The sequence below is a fragment of the Equus przewalskii genome, chromosome 18 (genome assembly GCF_037783145.1).
Source record: "Equus przewalskii isolate Varuska chromosome 18, EquPr2, whole genome shotgun sequence".
Classification (NCBI taxonomy): Eukaryota; Metazoa; Chordata; class Mammalia; order Perissodactyla; family Equidae; genus Equus; species Equus przewalskii.
In genome coordinates, this window is record NC_091848.1 from 18336957 (window position 1) to 18361267 (window position 24311).

The following is a 24311-nucleotide window of genomic DNA, read 5'->3' on the forward strand; positions in this document are numbered from 1 at the left end:
AGGAAACAAAAATAATACAATCAATATTAGTATACTATATAATTACAGTAATAAATATTGATATAGAAACCATGGATGCTTCAGTTTTAGAAAACCATGGATGCCTCAGTTTTAGAAATACTTGCAAAAAGGGAACATCTTAATTTTTGGAATAAAAATAATGTTAAAAGCTTCACATATCATAAATCCTGACCATATGTGAAAATTTTCAGCTAGACCAGGGTGTGCAAACATTTTCTGTAAAAGATCAGATAGTAATATTTTAGGCTTTGCAGACTATAAGCTCTCTGTCAGTACTCAATTCTGCCATTGTAGCACAAAAGCTGCCAGGCGATCTGTAAATGAACGAGCATGGCTGTGTTCCAATCAAAGTTTGCAAAAACAGACAGCAGGCAGGATTTGGTTCATGGGTCACAGCTGGCTGACACCTGAGCTAAACTACCTATATGTGGACCTTATATAGGCAATAGTATCAAGAGTGGGCTTTAACTACACACTGCCTTCCAAAATCAGGTATAACCAAATAACCTGAGATTTTCTAATTTTTCAGACTGTCAATTATGGCCTCAGCATTCTATAGCACAATGTTGTTGTTTTAATGAAAACTATTTCTTACTGTTTCTTATAAAACCACCTAAAGGGAAATAATTAACAATAATGGTCCTCACATTTGGGAGACAACATGCCTTGCCTGGGTGGCCTGACTGTTACATTAGCAATACCACTCTTCGATTTTGTTAACCTGGTGAAGCTGAAGTCAGATAACGAATGAACAAACAAGATATCAGATTTAAGGACATATTTAAAAGTTAGAATTAGTATTTGAAATAAGTCTTTCTTACCTCATTAATACTAACTTCTGCCTCTACATACTGTAGACCTTTCTGGATGATAGAAATCAATGCAGCAGGTGGGACGAGGGCACCATTTATGTTAGACTGACTGATATGGCTTTCTATACCAAAGGTAAACGCTGAATGAGAAAATCCTAAGAGCAAAAGAAAAGGTGTAAGAATTTATTCTCCTAGTGGCAACATGCTATATGTTACAAATGAAAGACCTCTATCATCTTTCAGAACCACATTCACCCATCTCAGTCTGTAACTTCTGAAATCTCAGACTGTTAGCTGAGGTCAAACATGTTCTTAAACAAAAGAAATATCAAAATCCAAACAGGTTAACGTTTATATAGTTTCCTTTTTGCTTTAATTACATAAGGCACTATTTAAAATTTCTAGTACATATAAAATTTAGCAGTGGCACATAATTTTCCTCAACAAATAGCATCAAACTGTAAAGCTGGAGGGGCCGGCCCCATGGTGTAGTGGTTAAGTTTGCATGCTCCGCTTCAGTGGCCCAGGGCTGGCAGGTTCAGATCCCGCGTGCAGACCTAGCACCGCTCATCAAGCCATGCTGTGGCAGCATCCCACATAAAATAGAGGAAGATTGGCACAGACGTTAGCTCAGCGCCAATCTTCTTCAAGCAGAAAGAGGAAGACTGGGAACAGATGTTAGCTCAGGGCCAACCTTCCTCCCAAACAAAACAAAACACTGGAAAAAAGCCTTTGAAAATCAAGTGACTCAACTGCTTCACTCAAGATAATTTAGGCCAAGATAAATTAAGTGATATTCAACATTTTTGTAGTATATTTAAATTTCTACATACAAATTGTCAAACACTTTATAAATTCAATATTTTGCATGGTTTTCTGAAAACTACTTAGGAAATAAAAAGCAAACTAAAACTAATATAAGAAATGAAAATTGAAATTTGATGAAAAATAATTTCTATGCTTAAATCCCATTGTATGTATGAGTTAAGTGGTAAAAATATTTACTAATTCTTTGCCACTTAGTAACCAATCTAAATGAAAGCTTTAGGAAATGAAGAGTTAGCAAGTGAAAAACCAGTTTCCATGTCTCCATCAGCAATTCTTTAATTTTAATTTGAAATACTTTAAAACACATAACAAAAATCTCTTTTTGTTGGCCTTGCTTTTTATGGAAGCCAAGTCTAAGTTCAAAAGTAAAAGTCTAGTAAACTGATAGACCCAAGGGTGGTTATTCTTTTACCAAAACATCCATCAGAGCTTACCATTAAATAGTAATTGTCATTAATCTATATTAAACAATTCAATTAAATTATACATGAAATATATAATGTTAAACTTTCATACTCAATAAAGTAAATGAATATGGGCTTATTTGGGCCTTGGTTAAACTGATTTTATCTATCAACAACTCTTGTCCAGCCTGTCTATCCTAGTTTTTTAGGGCTTAGTCCATGTCTTTTTTCGCTTTTTGTGCTTCCACTCCTAGGCTCCTTGAGGCCCTCATCAACAGTCTGTAATAAATTACTGTGGGCTCACAAATAGCACATGGCTAGGAAATATTTTAACTGGTTAATAGACAAAGTACCCCTAAGATGATTTTCCTCATGGCTCCCTCCTTCCCTCTTTGAAACACCTAATCATTCCAATTTCTGTGACTACCCACAGTGAGAAACGAAAAGATATTACCTTTAAGCCTTTGATTTTAACCTCAGGCTTTTGCCCACAGGCAAGATCGTTATTAAACACATTTACAGTTTTCAGCTTAATCTGAGTTCACAGAGGTGGCTAAGAAATATACCAAGAAAAAAAAGCACCATTTTGCATTGTCCCTATCAGGAAATCCACAACTACTTGAATATGAGTAGACTCCAGATCGTCGGGGTAGAAGGCTAAGAATAAAGACTGGGAAGGATGGGGAGAAAGCCTAAGAGATATCCAGTGAAATCCATAAGCAGTGAGGTTGGAGACTCCTGTTTTCAATGACATACCCATCCCTAAATAAATCCTGCAGTAAATCACAACTAGGATAAAAAGCTAACCAGCCAAGTGGCTTAGAGATTTAAGAAGTAAGACTTCAAGAAAGATGTATCACTTACGGAGAGCCTACTATGCATATATGTGTAATTTTATTATTTTATAATGTGACTTAGCAGATAAAAGAACAGCCACTAAGAGAAAAAGGGTTCGAATTCATTCAGAGACCATGGTGGTAACCGCTACACTCTGCTGCTCCTACTGGACAGTTAGAATACAGTCAAGGATAAAGCTAAAGCAGGGTGAGCTCCTGTTTACTAATAGAAAACAAAAGATTGCATTACTGTTCTTCTGTTTCAACTCAGAGTATTACAAAGTGGTGTCGGTACTGCAGGAAACATTAAGACATCTTACTAGCAAGGTTTTTTAAAGTGTTTTAATTTTCATAAGCCTTAAAAATTGTAGCAAAGTCCATGATTTCTCTACTAATTCATCAGTACAATTTAAATGACGAAAATCATTACATTTAGACCCTGTTTAATTAGATAATAGAGTTCAAGATATGTCCAAGGATATCATAAGAGTTGCAGGCAGAAAGATGTCAATTTGGGGCTGGAATGTTGCATATATCCTGAATTTGTTCTGTCAGACCAGGAGAGAAGCTATCATAGGTGCTTACGTCCGCCTCAAGTTATTTCTCAAACAGCCAGAAAGCCACCCTGAAGTGGTCACTAGCATTGTTTTGGCACTTCTCAGTAACGTTTGCTTCTTAAAGAAGGTCCACACTTAAATGCTCTGCTTAAGTAAATGTGGAATTCAACTCTAATTTTTTTCTTTATTTCTAGTCATAGCCTTACACGCCAGCTTAAAACCGCTATGTTCAAAACTACTTCTCTTTCCCTCCCTAAAATTTCTTTTTCCCTAGAAATTTCTGACCTTACACCTGAAAGTCATCCTAACTTCCACCCCGGCCCATGGCATTCCACCATTCGACGAACCCTATCAATGCTACCTCTCTGGTCTCTGTCATCAGCTTTCCTTTCCCGCCAGAACCCAGAGTTGAGTCCCCATCCACCTTTGCTTGGACTCTTGCTGCCACAGGTTCCTTTCCTCTCTTTCCCAGGTCAGTCCATTTGCCATACTACAGCTAGAATAACACTCGTAAAATAAAAACTGATCATATCATGACTTACTTGAGCACTTTCAGTGATCCCTTTGGCCTTCGTAACAAAAGCCAAACTCCTCAGTATGGCAGACAGTTACTTTTGTAACCTGACCCTACCAGACTCTCCAGGCTTCTCTCCCCAATTCCACACTCCCACCCTTCTTCCTACTGCACGAGAAACTCAAGTGATTTATTGCCCCTTACATGTAACACCTCAATCGTGCTGTGCTATCTCATGCCTTTGGGCCTTACTTGCTCCCAAAGCTCTTTTCTCCTATCAGAATGGAGGTGAAGTCCTCCTTCCTTTCACTGCCTGGGGGTTGATCATTCTCTTCTATGCCCATCCTATAATTTGTACATGTGTGGCACTTACCACACCGAACTGTCAACATCTGTGTGTGCACATGACTACTAGACTGGGCTGCCTGAGGAAAGGGTTTATGTCTAGTAATCTTTTAATTCTGGAAAACTAGAACATTACCTAATTTAACTAGCGCTCAATAAATGTTTGTTGAATCAGAATGTGATTCTACTATATCTTGGCACATCAGAAAACCTATGCAGCCAGAAATAGCATATGACTTAAATCTTCCTTGAAAAACAAAACTAAAACTTGAACCAGGTTATGCCAGAAAATATTTCCATTTACCTGTAAGTATATCAGCAGGGAATACTTTTTCAGGGAGAGCTTCTGATTTACATACAAGAAGGCAAACGTGATGGACCTAAATCTGGGAAATGTTGAAGTATGGCCTGATTGTCTAAAATAGCATCCCTTCTTTCCAGGGGTAAGAGCAAATCTGATATAAATACACCTCTGTAATCAAGTACTCTTGATTACAAGCTGAGCAGGGTAGTTGAGGACAGGACATTGCGGCCATCACTCATTCATAGGGTTGTCAGGAGTCAGAGCAGACTTCACAGCACATGACAACAAAATCCAGTACTCTATACATTCATTAGGGCGATTAAGATCTGGGAGGTAGAAAAGAGATTCCAGAGAGGAATAAAGCTGAAAACCATGATGTTCAGCACACAGTAATTCAGGGATAAAGACCAGCTCTGGCAGCGGGAGGTGGATGGTTACTCAGGAAAATGAGCATTGTTCCCCTGTAAGAAACAAGGTCACAAAACAACCATTTTCTCCGTATTGCTTGTTTCCGGGAGTACTTTCCCTGGAGATGACAGGCATTGTGTTCTCAAAGGGGTGTTAGTCCTCCAGAGCTTGCCGACTTGACTCTACAGAGCATACAGGAACATGAAAATGGGCCTGGGACATCATGGTTATAGTCTAGGGCATCCAAACAAGAAAAAATGAGCAAAGCTTAACCTTTATCACAACACAGTGCCCTAGTCTGGAAGGAAAATCTAATTTATTCAAGGTCCTATTTAAACTTCAGGTCAGAAAAGCCTAGAAAATTATATTTGAAGAGTTAGATCCAGCACTTATGAAAAATAATAAAGGAAAATGTGGAGAAGGAAAAAGATTACAATAACAAAACCTAAATGAACTATTAGTATTTTTTATTTCCTTTTTTCTTTACATATTGATGTTTTTCAGCACAATATACACCAGCTATACAATTCTGTGCCCTAATTTTGTCCTTAAAAATATATATGTAACTACAAACATTTTATACAAATTATATTTTTGGAAATAATTTTAATATCATTATAATATTTACCCAATAAATGTACTCACCTAGTAAATTATTCATTTCATAGCTGGACATTTGGACTTTCCCAAGGTACACTGTTTAAAAAGAATCTTACCTCAAACATCTATGTATATAGATATTTTGTCATGTATACATTTTTTTCTCCTTAGGATGGACTCCCTCAAAAGTTGAGAGGGACATGAGCATTTTAAAGGAAGTTTTCTCATGATTGCCAAATTGCTTTTGCAAAAAACTGTGCAAATTTATAATGCCATCAGCAATTTACATGTTTCCTTACACCCTTGCTACGCTGGCTATTCCTAAAAAAACAAAAAGATTACTATTAAGATTGAACAAGTTCTCTGTTTGGCAACTATTAAAGGATCTTTGTCTTTTAACAAGTATGTCAGTAGGAATGCGTAAAAGGAATTTCCTCTATCAGCGAAAAATAGTTATTTAACTCACAAAAAGAGGAGAAAAACTGATTTGGAAGTACAAAATTTACCAGCATTTTGACAACTGCTTGCTGTTCATTGTTAATTAGTCATGTGTACAACAACTATACGTCTCAAATTAATGTTACTGCATATTTTATTTGATTATAAAGCAAAACGATGTATACCTAACTGCACTTTTCTGGCTACCTACTCCTAAAAGTTAAAAGACTAATGGTGTCTCTACCAGACCCTGAGCTCTCCTCACTCCAGTTCTTCACGGCTAGAGGCACATGACCCAGAGCCAGTTTAACCTGACTCCATCCAGTCCACTGCCAGTCTGTTTATAGATGGCACCGGCAGGGGGACAAGTAGGAAGCAATGTTTATTTAGCCCAGTTACCTTTATCTGAGTCAAGAGAAACTACAATCCCATTTGACTGCTGACATTTTATTAGCCATCGTAGAGGTTAATACAAAATCATTCAATGAAAAACATGAACGAATGGCTTATTTGGCGTTATAGATCAGAACCTTAATGTTATATATGAACCTTCAGGTTAGTTAGTGCCTACTATGATCATGTTTAGATTTCTAAATAAAGAGTATGTGTGTGTGTGTGTGTGTGACATGTGATCTTATAAACAAGTAGAACATCTGAAGTAAGCACCACCTCTGAAAAGTATGGTGAGAGGCTTCTACCCAGGGATACCTGATAACTCTCTGAAAAGCTGGAAAACAGTGGAGAAAGGTGGGGGCGGGAGACACAAGATGATTTTTCATGAACCAAATGTTTTAAACCTACATATATCATCACTTCTCATAATCAGAGACTGTATGGCAAGATGAACCTCAGTACTAAAAACATGAGCATTTTAAAAAATAGTATTCAGAATTATAATTTAGGAAATAACTCAGTAATAAGAACATAGTGCTTTTACATTTTCCAGTTAGTCTTCAATCATAAAATGCAGCTGTTTCATTGTATCTAATATTCAAGTACATGATAAATAGAAATGTTACTGAGCTCTTCAACGTGTAAGAGACAACAAATTAGAATCAAGAATTCTCCCCCAAACCAAATACACAATTTAAGCAGAATAAAATTATATCTTACACAAAGCAACAAGAAAAACAGGTGCCACAAAGTTCATAAATCATTGCCAGGAACAATTTCTCTAGAAAAAAATAAACTAGAACTGGGAATAACTATAGCAAAGTCACAGGTGACGATGCAAAAGGGGAAAATTTAAAAGGTCCACACCAGCTTGGCTCTTATAAAATTAACACTGCATCAGGTTCTGTTATATACAATTTAGCATGTACCACTTAGCACTTATTGTGCATATAGTTGCTAGATATGACTTATTAGGTCAATCAAATTATTAATGCCCTTGGGTGATCACTAATTAAAGGGGGCATACTCAATCAAGTCAATCATTACTTACAGTACTACATGTCAAATACACTCAATTTTCAAGTCATCTCAAAAGAGAAAAAAATAACTAATTTTATTGCCTAGGAAATATTTGTTGAACATTGAAGTCTCAATCATGAAAGTGAAAAATGGTGATGACCAAAGTAACTTGATTAGGGTGAACTTTCTAGAAATAAAATTGAGAAAAATAAAAAGTTGTAACACTTAATAAAGACTTGCTACAATAAATATACTTTTCTCTTAATTAGCTTTAATGAGTAGAGGGGATGGCTTATTTCAAACAGAAGTCTATAAAACATTTGAGGCTGAATATCACAATCCAACCCTTTTACAATAAGCAACAAATTTTATGGATAAGGAAACAATCTCTGAGAAGTTATGTAATTTGAGGGGAGGAGAGGTACAGATGGTACCTCTTTTAACAGACGTTATCTTCTAGTACTGATAATGGTCATAATAGGATGACCACACATAATATTTAAGATTAAAACAAATTAAGTGATTTTATTCCCTCTGAAGATGGATACCATAGTCCAGTCAACATTAAATACAAACCTTGCAGAGAACAAATATTAGATGTTCTTACTGTAAAACATTATTTCTAAATCATACATTTATCAAAACATACCAAACCGTTCATGAGATGTTTTTTGACTTTCTGACTGAGAGCTTATAGACAATGAGACAAGCAAAATAAAATTTTATTTTTCTTTGTGGTTGTCTTTACAAAGTAGCCCTTTGAATGTCTTTGCACGGATACTTTCTTTGTCGTGATTATTTCCTTTCTTCCTATCTCCTAATCCAATTTAGTACTCTTTTACAAGGAAAACAGCAACATTAAGATTCTAACTTCTGTATTGCTTTAAATCTTTTAAGAGGGATATTTAGGGCCTAAAAGTAATTTACATCAAATTTCTTAGATATTTAATGATTAATTCTCAATCAGCATCTCTTACAAATTATGGTGATAAATATGCTAAAACCCCAAAAGAACTCAGAGAAGGAATTAGTAGATTAGATGAGTCCAAAAGAGGATCAACTGCAAAAATGGCCATCTTTGTGTATAATTAAACATCAGAACCAAGAAAGAGCTTTTGGAATAAGAAGCCCGTGCTGAGACGGGTTGGATTCTGAGCCCTATATGAAACCTGTCCTGAGCTGAGAGAACTATAAACTTCTTAAACTCTTTGCCATAACCTGTTTCTGAAAGGAATTTCAAAGGAATGTCTCATGGTATCCTTTATGATATAAACACGCCTCACCATTCCTGCAAAACCTTGCCAATTAATACAAATACACCACTTTTAGTGGCAGCTCCCTCTTTAGGAGATATTCTCACACTGCCAGTCTCAATGGGTACATTTCATGCTTTGGACTTTATCTCGAATAGTTACTAAACACAATTTTTCTTTCAAAATATTTTGAACATGCTACATACCTGTTGTCAACTTTCTTGTCAAGTTCTAACTGTCCTACAACGAACATAGACCAGTGGCTTTCAAATTTTATTATACCTAAGAATCACCTGGGGCACTTGTAAAATGCAGATTCCTGGGCCCCACCTGCTGTTCTCTCAGTGATGCTAAGGCTGGTAGTCAGAGGAGCAAAGTTTAGAATTCTGGTATGGGCGGTTCTTAAAATTATGGCAAGCTGCATTCCTAGAAAAACTGCCGTAAGTTAAAATGTCATCAGTTAAGTATGATTTTCCCCTAGAAATCATAATGTAAATAGGAAGTTAGAGATTTTATAAAGGGACTGCTGCTCACTTTTTAGAGATGTGGCTTAACACTGTATTTCATCACCCACACACTATAATGTACAAAGCTTTCTAAAGCATACACAAAGCACAAGAACACAGTAAACAATTACAAAAAACTTGATATGATAAATAGTCCACCATACGAAGTATTTTTAAAATATAATTGTTGCTTTATTGTTTTTGCAACATAAAACACCTTAAAACATGGAATTTAGAAACGTCTTCTCTGAGAACATAAGCAACTTTAAGAAGACTTTTGATAATATTTAATCACTGGATACTCTTCCAGAAATTAATCCAGAGTATCATTTTACTGTCTCTTTTACTTGCTGTATTTTTGTGTAGCAACATAAAACACCGGTTTGTGGACTTCTGTTTGGGAACAAGAAGACATGAGTGTTCATTAACATCTCTAACTTCACCTTGCACTATTTCACCTCAGCATAGGCTGAACCGCAGGATGCTGCTGAGCTAGTCAACTGTTTCTGATCTCCAGAAACAAGTTTCACATACTTCAACCTAAACAGTTGCCCTTACAATACACCTCTAAGCCACTATAATATGTTTCCCATCCACTGATCCTTCACAATTTTTTTTTTGGCTTAGCGTCCAAAGCCTCAAAGCTCTGGCTTAAATGGTAGTCAGATTCTTACAGCAGAGTTTGTTTTGACCCAACAAAATCTTTCCATTTTGGCCAAAAGTACTACATAACAATATCCAAACATGTTCATACAAGTAATATATGTAAGAATCACTAGGTCACTACTTTTTCACTTTATTAATCATTTTATCTTATTCGAAATGTTCTATGGATGTCGTCTTTGGATTTGCCTTCAATAGCAGTTTACCAGTTGAAAAAGAAAACAAGATCTATTAATTTCAAAGCTTCATAATAAGCTATTCTGCGCTGGTTGGTTACTTTAGTTTCTTCTCTTTTTCCCTCCCTGCCATTGTTGGACCTCATTTTCTCAGCTGTTCCAGGCCATAGAGGAGCAGTGACGGTGATGGGAATAGAAAATCCTTGAGCAAGAGAAAATTTCAGAAGCGGAGTACAGCTGGGCACATCTCACAAGCGGTAGGATCTAGATCTAAGGCCATGCCTGCACTCCCTGTATAACAAAGGACAACTACCTAAGCCCTCTGAGAAGAATAACTGTAGTTCAAAACTAAAATGGAAGGCTCAATGTCCTGCTCTATTCCCTCTGTCTTCCCTCACATGCAACTACCAAAATGATCTTCGTTACACTATGCCTCTCCTTACTACTAAAGCATTCCAATAACTTTAAGCTTTAATTTCTAAACTTCCACCTCTCCAGTATGAAATTTTCAACCAGCAATGATCCATCTCATGTAAACAACCTGCACTTTCCACTGCAGTCAAGCTCTTCCACCATTCTGTGCCCCACACAACCCACGTTTTCCCTCTTCTACTTTTACTGTTTTTTTTTTTGCTTAATCTATCCCACATTGTCCCTTGTAGTTTTCCTTCTGTTTTATAACAGCATCTCTTACTCTGTCTAGAGAATTTGGATGATCACTGATTTACTTGGTATTTACTACAAATGATTTATATTTATTAATCACCTCAATAAGTACATTAGCAAGAATTCAGGTCAAGGATACATTTAATCAATTGGGATAATACTTATGAAAGCATTCTGAAAAAATATGGTTAATTTAGATTTTGCATACTAACTGCAATTAGGAGCAGTAACATTTGGCTGAGGATTCTGAATATACATTATCGAATTGATGGTATCTGAGAGGTTTATATGTTCCTACTAACTGTGTGCAATAATCTCACTTCATAACAAATAATAAAAATGGTCTTTGAACAGTGAAAGCCAAACAATTTGTTACAAATATTTGCCTAGGATTATTCCAACATATTTGAAAGAGTCAGAGAGTTAAACCATGCAGTAACACATAGCTTTAAAATGGCAGTCCAGACATCAAGGAAACATACAAAGTTCAACAGTTTGGACTGATACAAATTTCAAATGCAAAAAAGGTTATTTTGAGAATATTAAAATAATTTGAGGCCTATTTACTTTATGAAAGTACTCACCTGACTCTTGCAAGTATCTATATACCAAGAAGTTGACCTCATCACTGCTTATACTCATCTTTATTCCCACTTAAACCATGAGGTCACAACACAGGATAAAACCCTAAAAATAAAACAAAGTTAATTAAGTATTTTCTCAATAAAATATTCTTAAACAAAATGTAAACAATGTTGTAAAAACCATTTAATTTTATTAAATGATGTAAAATGAAGGTTCTATATTGCCTAATAATAAACCCTAACAAATAAAGTTACTTCCAATAGTTAGTACTAGATTACATCACCAAAACATGGCTGGTTCTATTTTTCTGCACAATAACATACGGCAAAAACGATTCAAAATTTATAAAAGGGCTTTAGCATCGTATTTTAATGATTATATCAAATAGCATAAAAAGTTGTTCCCTTTTTCTCCTTAACTGTACAAAATAGTAAATTTTAAGAATCAGAATATTATTTATTTAGGAAAAGACTGATTTTAGACCACTGGGTGGGGGACAAGCCAGCTACGCTCGTTTTATCTAAATAATTTAGTAAGGTTTGAAGTCTCTATTTTCTCAATATCTGATCTGCAAAATGTTCAAGTTTCAAAAGATCTAGGAATGTTTAAAGCAAGGAGGTTGGAATACAGTTCTCAAAACTCAAATGATGTTCTCTTAATGGACATACTCAACTTTGAATTCAGAGGGAGGGAAAAAAGGAAACTGAGACATAACTTAAATATGTCCTAATTATATTTACCCGTTCTCACATCACAGAAATTACTTAAAGACGAAATCAGCACATGTTTTCTGTACGGAGCCAGACAGTAAACAGACCGGGCTCAGCAAGGCAGAGAGTCTCTGTCACAACCCCTCAACTCTGCACGTGTGGCACAAAAGCAGCAACAAACACTATGTAAAGAAAACGAGTGTGGCCTTTTCCAATAAAACTCAATTTACGGACATTGAAATTTGAATTTCACATGATATTGTTCTGTCATAAAATATTTTTCTTTTGATTTCTCTTTGAGGACTTAAAAACTAAAAAAACCTTTCTTAGCTTGTGGTCGTTATAAAAGGTTAGCAGGCCAGCTTTGTCCCACAGCCTGTGGTTTCTTGGTCCCTTGTTTAAAAAGGATATATTAACATCTATTCAGGGTAAAGGGGTATCTAAAATTACGGGCCTATGCTGACTGTCCTGCCACATCATGGGTCTCTTTATGATGTAGAGGTAACAGTATATTTAAAAATCATAAATTAACAAGCACTTAGGAGGCTACTATGTGACAGGGACTGCTACTGCCCTAAGTTGTGGAAAAAGTGGTGACTAAGCACTCATCATCAGAAAAGAAGACAGACCATCAAGGAAGTAGTATCAATTTTCCAATGCAGAGGAAACCCTAATTACACTTAGTAGTCTGGAAATACATCTCAGAGAAAGTGTCATTGGTGTTCAGACCTGAAGGATGAACAGGAGGACAGCGAGAATGTGAATGTTTGGGGGCGCAAGGTAGGGAACAGAAGCAATGCACTAAGCACTAACAGCCAGTGAAGGGACGGGCGAGGAAAGAGAAACAAAACATGAAGTAAGCCTTGAAATACAGACAAAAACCATATTCGAAGGGACCTTGAAAGCATCACTTAAAGAGAATTAATGCACTGAAAGGTTTTGAGGAGAGTAGAGGGGAATGACAAGATTTACATTTGAAAGAGACCGTCCTGGCTCTGATGTGAAGAACAGGCGGGAAGGAAACGAGACTGCAATAAGGGAGACAAGTCAGAAGGATGCTGCAAGAACGCAGAGGACTAAACCTGCACTGCAGCGCTGACGCTGGAGAGAAGTACTGGGATCCCAGAGATATTTAGGAAGTAGACTCAAGGGTGATTGATTGCACACGTGGACACAGGACTGAGGAAAAGGGAAGAATCAACGGTTTCTTTTAGGACTTCTGGATCGGCGGTACTTCTGCTTACTGAGATGAGAAACCATAGAGGAAGAGTAACAACTATTTTCGTATAAAGAAAAAGGTACCTCCCTAAAATTAACTCACAGAGTGCAATTAATCACTTGAGTGTTCAACATATACTTAACAGAATGATAAAGATAAATACTCCCTTGATGATTTTGGCTCAGGAAATCTTGTCTATATGTCACTGTGGTACATTAGATGATTCGTGCTCTGGAGAATATCTTTCTCAATTTTATCCTGACCCACAGTAATGTGCTCAGTACACGTAATAGGTACTAACTATCAATTATGAAAGCCTTTTTAAATGAATGAGTTAAAAAATGAAACAACCAACCCCACCTATTATAAAATTATTAGAAATCAAATCATAATTCGACCAATCATGGATATCTGTTCATCAGGGAAACAATCAGTTATGATCTCATTAATAGAATTTCCCAAAATGAGAGAGGCTAGGTGGAATCCAAGTGAAGCAGACAGACAAAGAAAACAGAGTCAGTATTCTTTTCCTCCAATATACCACCCAGTCCAACACTCAAATAATGAACACTGGCACTGAGGTACCTAAGATGCAAAGGTTCTCAACAGTGCCTGGTTCTGATAAGCAAAGGCCATCAATGTCTCAATTTAAAGCAGTGATCAGTGGCACTTCAGCATCATCTAATACATTCCAGGGCAAAGAAAACTACAAATCAAAATGATATAAATTACCGTCTATAGGAATTCTTAGAATAAATACATACTGCTGGTATTTTTTTTAGGTCATTAACAAATAATACCAAACAAGCAGAGCAGGAAAGTTCTTATCTGTTCCAGTTGCTATGAATTGGTTTATTCCATTGATCATAGTGCTATATGAATGTCTGCAATCAAAAGTAAATTTTTTTAAGGGAAAAGAGTAAATAGTTCTAATTTTAAAAGTGTTATTTCAGCTCTAGTCCTACTCCGGCTAGCTCTTACATCCTGGAGAGAAAGAACCTTATAGTTTCCCCCTTATACCAACTGTATTCCTAAGATGGACAAAGCACGGTGCTGAGAGCTAGGAATAGACAGATGAAATCATGTTGTCCCAAGCCTTGCAGAATTCACTTTTTCAGTGAAGAGAAACATATAAACAAATGCGTCCTTTAAAAAAAGAGTAAATTTAACACAATCCTCAACTAGAGGTTTCAGTCATAGCTGCAATAAAAGCACATAGACTCTAGAAAGACCTGAGTTAATCCCCTTTCAAAGACACAATTCTAGAATACAGTTTGGCATGAAATTGATCCTTTTAAATTCTAACATCAACAGGACACTTAAAAATAACAGGAGACTGGAGGACAAAAAGAAAACGTTGAGACACTCCCTGCTTGAAAACCTCAGTTTTCACTTTCAAAACACCTTAAAAGCCCATGTGACCAAGAGCAAAATTAGAGAAAATACCACCACTTTGTTAGTAGGCTCACTATAGCACCACAGAACTGGTCCATTGGGTTAGTCTGTTTACGCAGCCAAGGTGGGTCCTCCACACTATGATGCAGACACTCAAGTCCTAGACATCACTAACTTCCAGAGGGCACTCGGGAACCTCCCCACTGTATCTCCTCCACGTGGCACTTTCAGAACTATCTTTAAACAAAGTCACGAGACAGCAATGAGATGCTCTGCGATCCAGGTGTCAGGCCTGGTGGAGGGCACTATGTGTAAACTATGCCCCCCCCCCGCCAAAGAGGTAAACAAACAAGACATTCCAAACAAACGCTTCCTAAAATCCCAAAGCAATTACTTGTATATTCAGCCTGGTTACACCTATTCATCCTTACACAGTAAATGACTGAATTAAAAAAAAATTAAATGCCTTTGTGCCTTCCTAACCTGTCAGCAACAGCTTATAGACTCATAAAAGCTTTTATTCAAAACTCCCATCACTTATAGGCAATCAGTTACCTCATTTAGATCCACAGGTATATTAAAGTAGCCAAAAGTCAACACAAAAATTAGTCAACTAATATTTAGGCAAATGTTTATATTTAAAAGTGCACTTAATATTTTAAAGGTTCCTTATATTTTACTTCAAGACTTTATAGACAATAATTTAGCAAATATTGTAAAAATAACACTGCTGAGGCAATCCAGGTACGATTCATTCCGTTGAATATGCGTAACATTTTCAGCATCACAAAACGGAGTTCAGCATACACAGTCTGACCAACAACTGCTCCAAATATTTAACCATCTTCTAGTTTCTCCCTCTATACATCCAGTACTATTTCTGCCTTTGGCCTTGAATAGGACAGATATCATATTCTTTCCTAATCCCATTCCTGGAGCAAGCCAGGGCCCAACTATGATCCTAAATCACATTATTTTAAATTCAAAAGACTGAAAAAAAAAAGTGGAACTTATGGATAGAAACATTTTCTTAAATCTCCTGCCTACAACACACTAGATTCTAAATTTTCATTATTCTAGACTGCTATAAGGATACTGATGCTTAAAATTGTTTTTCTTCCATTTCTTTTTAGTAGATGCGCATTTATGAATATTCCTCAAGATCAGGAAAGTCCCTACAGGTGAATTACTGGAGCAAAGGGAAGACATAAATGGCTGTTTTGACTCCTAATGAATACCAACAAATTGGTTCCACTCAAAAGACTGAAGCAATTTATGACTCCTCCAGCTGAAACATTAGGAAAGAAAATGTTTAACTTCACCAATAATAAACAAAAAGACACTTTGGCCATAACATTAGCAAAGATTTTAAAATAATACTCAGTATTATTAAGATGTTGACAAAACAGACAATGTATCTTTAAATATATCTACAAATACCCGCCACAGCTGTTAGTTTAAAACTTGAAAAAAGAGCAACAATATTATAAGCTGCTAAAAGGACTTCGATGCTAAAATAAGAATTCTTTTAATATTGCCAAGTAATGCAACCTTGGACATTTTGGGTGATCTTTCCAAATAAACACTAATGACCTACGGGGCCCAAGGTGATTGGCATGTTGGGGACGGTATGGTGTTGAGAGTCCATCTAGCAGAAAGGATGGCTCAGGTTTCTTTGGAAGTCAGCAGCTGAGAAATGGAGCAACTGTATGTACCAAGATGAAGAAAACTGTGGCTTGCCTCTCACAGCATCCACTGCCACTGCTGACAAAAGACACCACTACAACTCCATTCTCAGCCCTGTGGTTTAAATAGGATGGACCTCCTATTCAAAGAAAGGTACTTGATTGCTTAAGCCAACCAGCATATTGTATCTTCAGTTTAGGGCTGACACCTCACCCCCACGTACACACACCTTCACCCTCTGCCCCAACTCAATCACTCCTAGTAAGTGAAATGCTCGGAGACACTTGCTGGTTTCTATGAAAGACAACCTCCTCCCTTCAGAGAGGAGGGGGCAGGCAATAAGGACATTATGTGAAGCCTGGGATGAAATGCGCATCACTGAGGTTAGAGCAGATAAGAGAGAAGCAGAGAGGGAGGGCGGGGCAGAGAGACAAGAGAAGCTTGTCCTTAACGACATCAAATATCTATCGAGCAACTGGAACAAGTACTATCTGAAGATAATTTATCACTGTAGTTCAGTTAAAGAAGTAAATTATATTGTCTAACCCAGTTTGAGATTTGTCAGTTGCAACCAAAAGCAGGTAAGACAAACAGGGGAGATAATCCAGACATGTTTCAAAACAAGAAAACGACTCAAGTTAGCGATAGACTATATTTGAAGAAATAAGAAAGGGGAGAGGGGGAGTCACAAATTTTTCCAATTATTTCCAGACTAGAAGCGGGAAGAACTTCACACAGAAATGGAGTACTCAGAGAGCACAGCACTCTGGGAAGTCACACTTTATATAGGTGGAACAAGAGGCAAACAGAGAACCCTCCAGCAGAAATTCTCCCGGGTAGTCAAAATGATACAATTTACAGCCCATGGGAAGTGGTACCTCTGGTTCTGTTCCCCTCACACAGGAAGGTCAAATTTCCAGTTACTTATATATCACTTTGGGGCGACAAACCAATCCAAACCAGGGCTGAGCAGACACATTTTTGGGGGTGGGATAGTGACAACTGAAAAGTAAACACTACAATGGTCATGCAATAAACAAAACCTGTGGAGGGGAAAAATGTACTAAAGTATTATTTTTCTGACCAATGAATTTTATTCACTCAGTCAAAACTTTGGTTGGGTACTTCCAGCTTGCCAGGCACTATGACAGGTGCTGCAGACGTGGCTGAACAAAGTAGACCAGGGCCAGACCTTATGACTTTACAGGTCACTGGGGAGAAAGATAACAACTAATTCCAACTTGGATAAGAAAAAAATACAGGAAAGTATGAAAGCACACAGCTGAGGGTGCAGGTAGGCGAAGGCTGTAGAGTGTAGGTGATTTACAGGTCTCTGTAACAGGCACAGGGGTGGAAGAGCTAATGTTCCTTTCAATTCAAAATGTCTTCAGTATACCAAGTTACCTTTGCTCCTATCTGTGTGCACACTGCTTCTCATTAATTTGAATGCTAAGGAAAATGAAGTGGAAGAATAGTCACATTTACTGAGTAATTGCTACATGCTATGTATGGGGCTAGGCCTTACACACATCATTTAATTTCCTCTTCAGTATTAATTTCCTCATTTTAATGTAAAAGCACTGACATGAGAAAAGCATTTCTGTATGTAGACTACGTATTCACAAATGTTATTCAAATACCAAATTGACTTTCCTCAGTGCAGGAAAAAACCCACAAAAAAATAGTATGAAATGTATAATGTAAAATAATGTAGTGACTATAAAAAAAAAAATCAAAATTCTTAGCACTGGAAGGTCCCAAGTTGCAAATTTCAAGCCCTGACAGATGCTGCCGAGGCCCCATGTGCACAGGACTGTGAATGGCAGTCCCAAATGGCCAGCCGGCCTCTGCAGGCACAAACACATGACCACAACATCCTGCTCCGTAACAGTCTCCGAACTCACACAGAATCATGGGTCAAAATTATGCTGTTTGTTGGGCCTGAGTCCTCAACCTGCCGTGAAGCAAAGAAAACCATCCACTGGCCTGCTACCCACTGGTTTCTCACAGGAAACTCCGACAAACTGTCTTCTTTAAATCAAGACCCACTGCAAAAATACCAAACTACAGTAACTAACAAAAAACAAAGCGTGTGTGTGTGGAGGGGAATGAAATAAGGGTGAGGAGAGAAATTAAATCAATTTATCCATTAAAGGAGTCATGGTGGTTACTATCACCTTATCGGCTGAACTGTGTCCCTCTAGAATTCATATGTTGAAGATCTAACCTCCAGGACCTCAGAATGAGACTTTATTTGGAGACGTGGGCTTTAAAGAGGGGATTAAGTAAAAATGAGGCCACTAAGGTGGACCCTGACCCAGTATGACTGGTATCCTTCTAAGAGGAGGAAGAGACACCAGGACGCATGCGCGCAGAGGAAAGACCACGTGAGGACACAGAGAGAAGGTGGCTGTCCGAAAGCCATGGAGAGAGGCCTCAGAGAAACCAAGCCTGCCAGTACCTTAATCTTAGACTCCAACATCCGGAACGGTGAGAAAAATAACTTTGTGCTGTTTAAGCCACCCCGTCTGTGGCATTTTGCTATGAAAGCCCTAGCAAACTGATGCATACCCCTCATCAAAAATTCTTAAACACTTTCATCATTCCTTGGAGACCTTTAAAATTGATGTGAAGTGCACAATTGCTAGGATCTGCCTTTCTGAAAACGTACCTCTATCTTTAGAAACCCACCCTATCCTTAATTATCAAAGACAACAATATAAACAGGATACATTAACATTTTATAACCTTCAGCCCCTAACGCTCTCTTCTCCTCTCTCCCGTCCCATGAAAAACTCAGAGCAGCATCAAAAAATGCATTACCCTTAATCTCCTGCTTCATTAAAAATAATAATTAAAATTCTGCCAATGTTAGGTAATAACACCTGTGTGTATAAAATGTGGTACAATGAAGAAAGGTATATTTTAAGACTTAGCTTTGAAGTAGTAGGTAATATAGCTTAAAACTATCAAGTATCAAGTACACTCTCAACTTTTGCAATGCTAAATCTTATAAGGTTTCACAAAATTTTATTAGACTAAATGAAATCATGTTTACCAAATTACTTTTGTAAACTGTAAAGTACAACATTAGGATTCAGAAATAATCAAATCATCTCAAGAAGAAACACTAAGCTCTAAATGAAAAATGAATTTCAGCTTACTTTAATACAATACTGACCAAACTAAAAACAAAACCCAGTGCAACAAAATCAAATTATTAGGCTGATTTCTTAAAGTATTAATGGCAAACAGCAGCATACTTACTTTTTTATGTATTAGCCCTGAACTACGACTATAGTTTACTTGTTAAACATTTTAAGGGTATCTTTTCATGGCTGCCTGTAATATTAAGTCCAAAGAGAAGCAAAGTGGTGTATTTCCTACCACTCAACATTAGGATAAATGCTAAGTTTAAACTATATTTTTAAAAGACCTAATCTCATGAGATAATTTGTATTGACACTATTAAAAGAAAATATCCTTTTAAAATAAGTCATTAGCTCCATATCTCATGTTTTATGTGTTTTTTAGAAAGTACCTTTAATAACTTGAATATTATGTCCCAGTGAAAAGTCTAGAGCACCCACCACTGCCCACTCCCCACCCTCCAAGAGAAACAAATGTAGCTTTAAGGGAAAAAAATGTCCATGAGATAGTTAGTTTGTGACGGAAAATTAGCACTCACTGGCACTGTCTTTTACCTTCCAATTTTGGCATACGAGAACCTTTAGGATAATTTTCCTAAGGGTGTGCATGGCAATGTGTACATTTTACATAAAGGCTAATCTCTTCTGTCTTTTAATAGGTATAGGCAATTTTAATAGAAATACCATATGATTCAGCTATCTCACTACTGGGGTATCTATCCCAAGAACTTGAAATCAATGATCCAAAGAGATTTATGCACCCCTATCTTCATTGCAACATTATTCACAATAGCCAAGATGTGGAAGCAACCCAAGCGTCCTTGTACAGATGAATGGAAAGAGAAGATGTGGTATATATATACAATGGAATACTAGTCAGCCATTAAAAAAAGACCCATAAAAACTGCCCCATTTGCAACAACATGGATGGACCTTGAGCGTATGATGTTAAGCAAAATAAGCCAGACAAAGACAAATAATGCATGATTTCACTCATATGTGGAAGATAAACAAATATATGGATAAAGAAAACAGATTAATGGTTACCAGAGGGGAAGGCAGTTGGGGGGGGGGGGTGGGCAAAAGGGATAAAGGGGTACATATGCATGGCAATGGACAAAAATTAGACTACTGGGGGTGAGCACAATGAAGTGTATTCAGAAATTGATAAATAATAATGTATACCTGAAATTACACATTATAAACCATTATGATCTCAAAAAAATTACTCGAAAAAAATAGTAATAGGCAATGTTTGTGCTGTGAGAATTTTTTCTTTTGGTTGTTGGTGCTTTTTCTGTTTTGTTATCAGATTAGTGGTCACCAAAGTTCCAAAGTTGGTGGATCTTAAGAAATTAAAGTATGATTATAAGAGATAAACTCCTAAATTCCTTTTCTTTTCCTTTCTTTTTTCACTGGAATCCAGAGCTTTCAGATGTAAATTAAAGATAACATGACAGAGAAATAAGTTTTCACGTAGCCTATGTGACTTTAGACAAATGATGTGAATCTCACGGCCTCCACTTCCTCCTCTATAAAATGAGGAAACTGAGGGAGATGGTCTCTTTCACTCCAAATTCGATAATTTGAGTCAGTACAGCTATACAGGGTATTAAACATGCATCTTGCAGGCCAACAGAGAGCACCAGATCATGCAGTGATTCTTAATTACGCATTTTTAAAAGGCTTACAAAAGTGCATGAGAAGATTTTAAAAACTGTCACATCTCAGGTGGACATCTCCAGGAATTAGGGAAAGGGAAAACAAAGGAGCCTATCTCACTAGGAAACATTTAACTACTTATTACGCATGATGCTCATCAGGACCAACTATCCCTTATAAATACTGACATATAAAGACGTAGGCAAATGATATCCCAGACCAATTCTTCATTAGTAACTGAGACTTCTAATGTCACCCATTTGTCTCATCTGTGACCTATACCAGGAGTCTGTAAACTCTGGCCTGTGTGTCAAAGTCAAACCATCACCTATTTTTGTACAGCCCACAATATCTTATGGTTTTTACAAAACACAGAATGGTTTTTACAGAACATTTGCCATTGATTTGATGATACAGAACACTAACTTTGAATCCCAAATTAAGCAATTTTAAGTGTCTCAGCAAAGCTCTCTAGACTGAGAACAGTAAACTAGCATCCAATACATAACGAGTCAACTTCGATCTAAGTTCAGCTGACATTAGCTACAGTCCTACTTTTTTCAATACCCAAAATGCCTCTGATGAGCTGCCTCAAAGTCCACAGATGTGGACTTCAACTTCCCAAACACATATAAGAGTGGGTGTTTACACAGATGTCTTCTAAGATCCCTTTAAAAGTATAAAACTAACAGGGTTCAAGGTTTACTGACAGAGGAATGAAACAGGACAAGAAATTATAACCCTAAGGGAACAGAAGATACATCATATTTCTGGCACATCTTTTTCAATTACTGAGCAGTAGTAATTAGTCACAGGACTTAGGCAAACCACTGTCAGTCTGGAAAAGAAAATTCTGGAGATGAAAGTCAGGTATGAAAATAAAAATCAAGAAGCTGGTTCCCTCCCTTAGCAAGAAAAGCTCTGAGTTTGTTTGAATGGGAACTAGTATAAGAAAGGTAACAAAATTTTCTCAATTAAAACAAGTTTATTATTCTAGCTTTGGAACAGATACATCATGAGGATCTGAAAGATCGGAATGCAGCTAAAACTTTAAAAGACTATCACCTGAATAGACGGAAACTGCTTAAAACTGAGCTACTACAGGCAAAATAGAGAGAAAAAGTTACTGGGTATAACGAACTCAGTTATAAATAAATACTACCTATAATAGTGTTTATGAAACAGTTTATTGGACAAGGAGTACATATTCCTTGGGTCCTCGAAGGAAAATAAAACTAAGTAGACAAAACTAAGACTAGGGAGCGCTAAGTGAATCAAAACAAGCGTGCATGGATTGGTTATACTCAGTACATTCTTTGGAAGGGCAGGAGGAAAAATGTGCAATTGTTCTGGTAGCAGAAATGTGTGATTAATATAGATCAAGTATCCAAGTACAGGAAAAAAAAATACAAAGACGATATCAACATTCAACCCAATAGGCAATATGGGCTTCTTCAAATCAAGTGAAGACGAGTTAACACAAGTTTAATAGTCAGGTAACAGACACACACAAACAGCCCCCCCACAATCCAGCTAGTACTAAATCTAGAGGGCAAAAGAAAATGGATGAGAGAAAGCAGTGGGCAGTAGTATCCTGTAAGATTTTCTCTTTAGAAAACAAACAAACAAAAAAGCCCCAGTAGGAACAAATCAACTGCATCACTCCACAACCTCGCTGCGGCCTGCTGTGTCCACCCTTTGTAAGTACCCTACCCAGCCAGGCTGTGGACTCGCTAACTGCAAAAAAACCCAGACTTTTAATAGGATCTTATTAAAAGATACTTCTCTCCATTTCACAATAAATGTGCTTCACTGCTAGCAGCTGTTCAAAGTGCTCAAAACTAAAAACCAGATTTATCTTTGTCATACCCATGACAAAGTTTGATTAGCTTTTTATTCGGTATAGAAATTAGGTCTCAAAGTGAGATCTGTAGATCCCTGGGGTTCCCAAGACTTTATAAGTGGTCCTCAGGTCAAAATTACTTTTAAAGCATTACTAAGACATTCCCTGCCTTTTCCACTGAACTGACATTCACACTGATGCACCTTAGTGTGAATCAAGACAGTAACACCTTACCGTATTTAGTAGTCATTATATTCTTCACTATGAAGCACTCAACAAAAACCCCACAAAAATTCTTTACTGAAAAATTTCCTTGATGAAGCAGAAAAATGCTTAATTTTATTAAAATATTAACTCTCAAATTTACATCGTTTTAATATTCTATGTAACACACTAAGAACATATAAAGCACTTCTAAAATGATGCATACTAAACGATGCTTGGCTCAAAGAAAAGCACCGTGCAATTGTTTGAATTGCAAGCTGAACTAGTAAATTTTTTCATAAACATCATTTTTACTTCAAAGAACGACTGACAAAGTATGGTTTTTCAGACTGAAATTTGGCAAATATTTTCTTGCAAATAAACGAAGTGAAACTGTCACTTTAAAGAAAACAGCTAACAATATTTGTTGGCAAGGATAAAACCTACACTTTTAAAAGAAAATTAGAATTTGGAAAATTTATCAGCCGCCATGAGCTTGAAAACGTCCCAATACTCAAAACGTCTCTGTGAGATTGGTGGTGATTGCTAATGACTCTGAGTTTTTATTCTGTATAATGAACATACGGAAGATCTGTGTAACTCAGGGAGCAAATATTTTCCCAATGACCAGTACAAAATTACGCTTGAGGGAATGACCCAAAGTTCAAGAGAGACCAATGGGTTTTAATGTAACAAAATACAAAAAGTTCAGTGATACAGTTTCAGAGTTCACACTGCAACTAACCCTTAAGAAACTATCCACTTGCTGAGATTTGATGTAGTATCCACTTTATTTGAAAAATAAATTTTTACTCTGATTTGAAAAATTTACAACTATTGTCTTTGTAAGGCCACATTTTTTTTCATACATTCCAACTATAACCACCTACCAGATGTGAGAACCCAGCCACATTTCATTGAGCCAGAGATTAATAGAGATTTTCAAAAACATAAAACAATGCCACTCACCTCAGGAGAATTTTTTGTATTGAAAAACACTTATTTTTCATAAAATATGTTGTGTTAACATCTTATGGATGGGTTTGTTACTGTTATGTTAAAATGCATGAGTCACATAAAATTTCACAGTTTTAATTTCTCATGCAGCAAATAT

General features: G+C 36.8%; 1 protein-coding gene across 15 annotated transcripts in view; it reads right to left on the reverse strand.

Annotated features, from left to right (window-relative positions):
- Window positions 1-24311, reverse strand: part of TBL1XR1 (TBL1X/Y related 1) — a 167385-nt gene that overhangs the window by 30450 nt on the left and 112624 nt on the right. For 9 of the 15 annotated variants that reach the window (XM_070582390.1, XM_070582386.1, XM_070582393.1 and 6 more), the window contains 2 exons: window positions 11329-11431; window positions 843-988 (listed from right to left, as the gene is read on the reverse strand). In XM_070582390.1, the coding sequence (XP_070438491.1) occupies window positions 843-988; window positions 11329-11386 (204 nt within the window). In that variant the 5' untranslated portion in view covers window positions 11387-11431. Of the gene's footprint in view, window positions 1-842; window positions 989-5817; window positions 5951-11328; window positions 11432-24311 lie in introns of those variants that run through there. The other 6 variants (XM_070582384.1, XM_070582394.1, XM_070582383.1 and 3 more) reach the window with 2 other exon arrangements.